Below are 5,567 nucleotides of genomic sequence, written 5' to 3' on the forward strand. Positions count from 1 at the left end.
CTTGCCCCGGGGCGGTACCGGTGAGTAAGTCACCGGTTAATCTGCACCGGTGCACCGGTACATGTTCCCAGAACGCGCCCAATGTTAATAGAAATGAATGAAAATGAAATGAAATCAAATGATTTATTTGCCGTTGATCATGTACATGAAATGGTCATTGTCATATGATTAATGAAATTAATTAAAACAGATTGTCAGTAGTATAGAAATGCCGGTAATCTTGCAGCAGCCTTTTTGTGAGGAGCTGAGGAGCGGGGTATAAAACTTGATTATTTAATGGGTTGAGTCGGAAAACTTGTAAGTTTTGTAATTAATTTTGATGTATGTATGTGATATATACAGAATCGTATACAAAAGCCATACATTTTAGTACACAATTACGTTTTTCCAGTACGCTCCTCTCAACGAGGCTGCTGCAACATTATGTCCAGTTGCGTAAAAATGTTCTGTTATAGTGAATTATTTTATATGGGGTTACGGAAGGCAGATAATTAAATACACACACCTTAAAATATCATATAAAACACCATTCGCAATAAGGCTACACCAAATCAGGATGGATTAGAAGGGTAAATCCTATTACGTTATAATAATCTAAAGCTTACATTTTAAATCCTTTACTTGGTGTGTCATTATAATCTCCGTTAATCTTACCATAGTTGCCTGAGAGGGTTAGTCACCCTGTAATCCACTCGAAAACGTTGCACCCCTGTTCGCTTGGACCACACGCCATGAGATTTAGAATTGTGGCTGATGGCGCTGACCTGGTAATCCCTGTACCCGTGCACAATGGCAATGTCTGAGACATTATAATCCAGTGCAGTGGGCTTTTACTAGGGTATTAGCTCTAATACTTATTCAAGAGTTCATTGACATCGAATTAAAAGGTCGCTTAAATGATTTAATAAATTTAAAAAACACATGAAAATGTAATGATTTTATGTTCCGTGTGGTTTTAAACGTACAATTTCTAGTGTCGTTTGTATTCTCATATGGATTGACTAATTTTAATAATTGATAAACCATTAGAATATTTCATTATGGTTGTTAAAACTCAAAAGATACCCTTGCGTTATATATTTACTGGATATAAATAATAATACCGGTATGCAATTTGAAAACAACTTACGACAAACAGATGAATTGATTCTCTCTTCCTATATGTCAAGCATGTACTCTCTATAGATGAAAAAGTTTAAGTTATTAAAATTGAATAGGTAATAAATACATTGAGCTATTATTGTCTAAAACAGTTTTTCAATTCACTGTAAGCAGCAAATAGATATTTATTCAAGTAGGCTAACACGTGTGTAGTTGTTTAAATCATATGCATTAAAAATGTTGAAGTTGAGTGTAATTATGTAAATACTATTATTATTCCCATTGAACAAAATTTAGGAACACATCAACATTACCACCCCCACCACTGAACCCACCCCCACTCACCCCTCCCACGACCAAAGTTTCCTATAAAGACCAGCTGATTATGGGTTGCATGTTAAAGTACAATTTTGTGCGCGTTACATTTACATTGTAAGTTCGCTAAATATTGTTAACAGTGATATAGATATGCAGTCGTTGTTCGATTTGAGTTTCGAAGTGTTTTGTTTGTCGTTGAAGGACGCGAGTGAAATTGAAGACCTACCAATACCCATCTCGATAAAAAGATACGCGAGGTCTATGGTAAAGGAGTTGTGGTTTTGGCAGGAGGCATTGACGTCACCTGAGGATTTCGATTACGGCACACTCGATACCAATCGCATGTCCCGGTTTGAGTTTAATATGTTAATGAACTATCCCATGGAATCACCAGGTATACCAGATTTTCTACCGGAACGGTTTTGCCACTTTACTTTCGAATACTATCTGTGGATACCAAGGGAACCGTTTGCACAAAGTCAGAAACTCTGTAGATATTGCTACATGTATGTCTCCCGAGTAACAAAATGCACAGCGGTTAGGCGGTGGGGGTGCTACAGTGATCCGGCGGGTTGGAAATTCATCAAGACCGTCGGTCACTACCGTGTGAGATCGGAAACTGCGATGGAGTCTGTGATCCATCGTGATTTTTTTTATTGTGACATGTGTGTGATCCGGCCTTTTTATGACATTTTGGACAGAAGCGAGTGCATGAGAGATTTTGGATATCATCAAAATAAAAATGAAGAAGATTATAGTAGTGATGAAGACTCGGAGTCTGTGGTGATATTTAAAGATGAGGACATCATGCACACTTTTGAGTAGTCAGATGAAGTGATTGTAAATAGTTTTCGTGTGAATAGATTTAGTGTAAATAGTTTCAATATAAATAGTTTTCATGTAAATATCAAATGTTTATTGCAATTTTCTGCATGTATTGTGACTATATAAGGTTTGTGTTGTTCACACTCTGTGAAAGCTTGAGCACCCCTCCCGTCAGGGTGCTTCACCCCTCCACCCCCTCTCGTCTAGGGTGTCAACCTATAAGAAGGACCTAGTGAGAGTGAAGCTACGTCAGTGACTTTCACCACCATCTACGAGAACTTCATCTTTTCTCTTCGTGCTACAAGTGGCTCTTCGTGCTACAAGTGGTGATGGAAACGAGATGATCATTTCCACAGTAAGTAATATCTGCATACAATATTTTCCTCAATCTAGGCACTATTTTAAAAATCAATATTATCCAAAGAATAAAATTAATTTGCTTAGCTACTTCAATTAGTTATTGATTGGTTTTAAGCAAGATTTTTTTTATTTCCCTGATATCTATAGTTAGGTGTTAGGGCGTAACAATCCATTGATATTTAATTTCAAACTTAAAATTTGTTAGAGAATATACTATAAACTATTAGTCTGTTATATTGAAAAGTATTTATTTTTACTATGAACAAGGCCTATTAATTGTTCCATTACTCCAAAATAAATCTTGCTTTTAAAGATGATTAGACTTAAATGATAACTTTTACACTATTGCCCACCCTTGTTACGTAGCAATAATATTTAATACTTTAAAAGATATTGGAATCGTACGTAATACCATATAGTAGATTTTTGAAACCAAAACTATTACTCAATATAAAAATAACGTTAATCTTTTGAGTTTGAGTCGCTATTGAAGAAATATTTTTTTTTACTACAAACAAGGCCTATCAAATAAATCTTGCTTTTGGAGACGATAAGACGTAAATTAATGACGTTAATCTTTTGAGTTTGAGTCTCTATTGAAGAAATATTTTTTTTACTATGAACAAGGCCTATCAAATAAATCTTGCTTTTGGAGACGGTAAGACGTAAATGATAATTTAATATACACTATTGTCCACCTTTGTTATGTAGCAATAATATTTAATACTTTAAAAGATATTGACATCGTACTATATGTTGGATTTGTAAAACCAAAACTACTAAATATAAACTAATTTCCTAATCCAATACTTTTCATCAAATGTCTATCATTAACTAAACGTAAATATCACTTTTAAAAGGAACGCTATATTTTTTGTGTAATTTATTTCTATTAAATAGCCCATAATACAAAGGCAAACTTCTAAAATGACAGTTTATGATTAAATTAAAACTCTAGTGATATTTTATTTTATTTTATAGATTAATCATGGAGTTTGAGTGTGAAGACTGCCATGAGAAGTTTTTATATATGCGGAACCTTATCAGGCACAAGGAGGTAACCCATGGGAATAATTCCTTCTTATGTGTGCACTGCGGGAAAAGGTTTTCGAGAAATGACAACTTCAAACGACACACTGAACTCTACTGTGGTAAGGATAACATTATGCTGATATCAACTCATAGCCATTTTGATTAATCAACCCTCTGTTGCAATATTCTTTAAAATACTTAGGTCTATTAATTTGATTATTTAATATGATGGGCTATAACGTAAAGTAAAAATTTTTGTATGATATCAAGCGTGCTTTGAAATGAAATACGGTCATATCTTTCTTTTAAAATTCAGCTCAAACAAAATACAGTAACTACAATTATATTTGGTAATACCGTCAGACTATTTGCTGATTGCAAGATATTCCATTGTTGTAAAACAACTAAACCAATTCTCTGAGGATGAAATGCAAATAAGTAAACCCAGCAAGGTGTTTAAAATAAAGTATTACATAAACTTTGAAATTTTACAGCTTGGAGAGATGGAGCTCCTGCAGCAGCTGAACCGCGATTCTCCTGCGAGCAGTGTGGAAAGACATACAGGAGCCGAAAGCAGCTTAGAGATCACATCAATGTCCACAATCGCGGTAAGAAAGCCCCTTTTTACTAATAACACTGACATTTTTGTATTTCACTGGAGTGTTCTGTACTAATACACCCTAGGAATATTATTCAGCAGTAAAATTGTTAATTTAGACAGCGCATATTGCGTTAACTTTTTCAAATATCAGATGTTTAGTCTCTCATTTCAAAATATTTCCCATAACATTAAAATTGAGGATTGATTTAATAACTAATATTCATGCACAACTCAATGGTTTTTACTTTATTTGAAAAAGTCATTCCAAAAACATGGGAGTCAATAAAGCTTTTATAACTAATCTTACCACCTCAGCATACTAGTATGAGGGTGGAGTTTTCTAAAATGTGGGCATCAATAAAGTTGGGTTTCGAAACACTACTCAACTTTCAGTGTTGTAAATTTACAATTTAGCTTAAAAGTTGAAAATTGTTCCAGATTTCAAATGCAGACAGTGTGGCAGTGTCTTTAAGCGAAAACATTCGCTGGAGATTCATGTACGCTTCCGATGTCCAGCCACCAGTGGGCAGAGAACGATCAACGATCCTGGCACATCAACATCATTTTACAACGACCCGTCGTCATCCAGCACGCAGACCGTCGATCCCGGCCCGTCAACGTCAGCAGTTTACAACGACCCGTCGTCATCCAGCACGCAGACCGTCGATCCCGGCCCATCAACGTCAGCAGTTTACAACGACCCGTCGTCATCCAGCACGCAGACCGTCGATCCCGGACCATCACCGTCAGCATTACCGACAGACCCGGTACCGTTGACGACAGAGGAAGACGATGACAACGAGAGTCCATTTCAGCAGACAGAGACTGCGTTCAACTGCCGCTTGCAAACATATCAGCTGAAGAAAAATGTTTCAAGAAAGGTAACGCTAGCTCTATTTTTAACGTTCGTTTTTGAGGACACTGCTAGATTGTTACGGGAAATGCTCGCACGATACCAAACCATAAAAACAAATGTTTTAATTGAGGTAGAATTTTCAAACATTAAGGGGGAAGTTTGTAAAATGAACTTCAAAACGATGAACAAACCTTTGTACCAGGCAGATGATATCGAAGAAGTTTGTTCAGAAATGTTTGACAAACTATTACAGGAAAAAGAGGAATGCGCGATGAAGGGTTCTGGCTGGATGTTTGTCAGAGTTACTAAATTTGAAATTCGAATAAATAAGTACTCTCCCTTGTTAGGTTCGGGATATATTCGTCTACCACAACATTTCAAAGGAGTAGTTAATGTAGAAAACAATGATGAATTTTGTTTTAAATATGCTGTATTAGCGAAATTCGTGTCTGACAACCCAACAAGAGTTAGTAA

General features: G+C 35.8%; 1 protein-coding gene across 1 annotated transcript; it reads left to right on the forward strand.

The window, feature by feature from the left end:
• Positions 1 to 3,592: 3,592 nt before the first annotated feature.
• LOC128984878 (uncharacterized) lies at positions 3,593 to 5,014 on the forward strand. The gene is made up of 3 exons (XM_054404248.1): positions 3,593 to 3,661; positions 4,131 to 4,244; positions 4,676 to 5,014. The coding sequence occupies exons 1-3, from the start codon at positions 3,593 to 3,595 to the stop codon at positions 5,012 to 5,014; spliced, it is 522 nt and encodes a 173-aa protein (XP_054260223.1).
• Positions 5,015 to 5,567: the final 553 nt, after the last annotated feature.

Source organism: Macrosteles quadrilineatus, unplaced genomic scaffold (assembly GCF_028750875.1).
Source record: "Macrosteles quadrilineatus isolate MER2022 unplaced genomic scaffold, UCM_ALF_1.0 Scaffold_2__2_contigs__length_208266976, whole genome shotgun sequence".
In the NCBI taxonomy this organism is placed as follows: Eukaryota; Metazoa; Arthropoda; class Insecta; order Hemiptera; family Cicadellidae; genus Macrosteles; species Macrosteles quadrilineatus.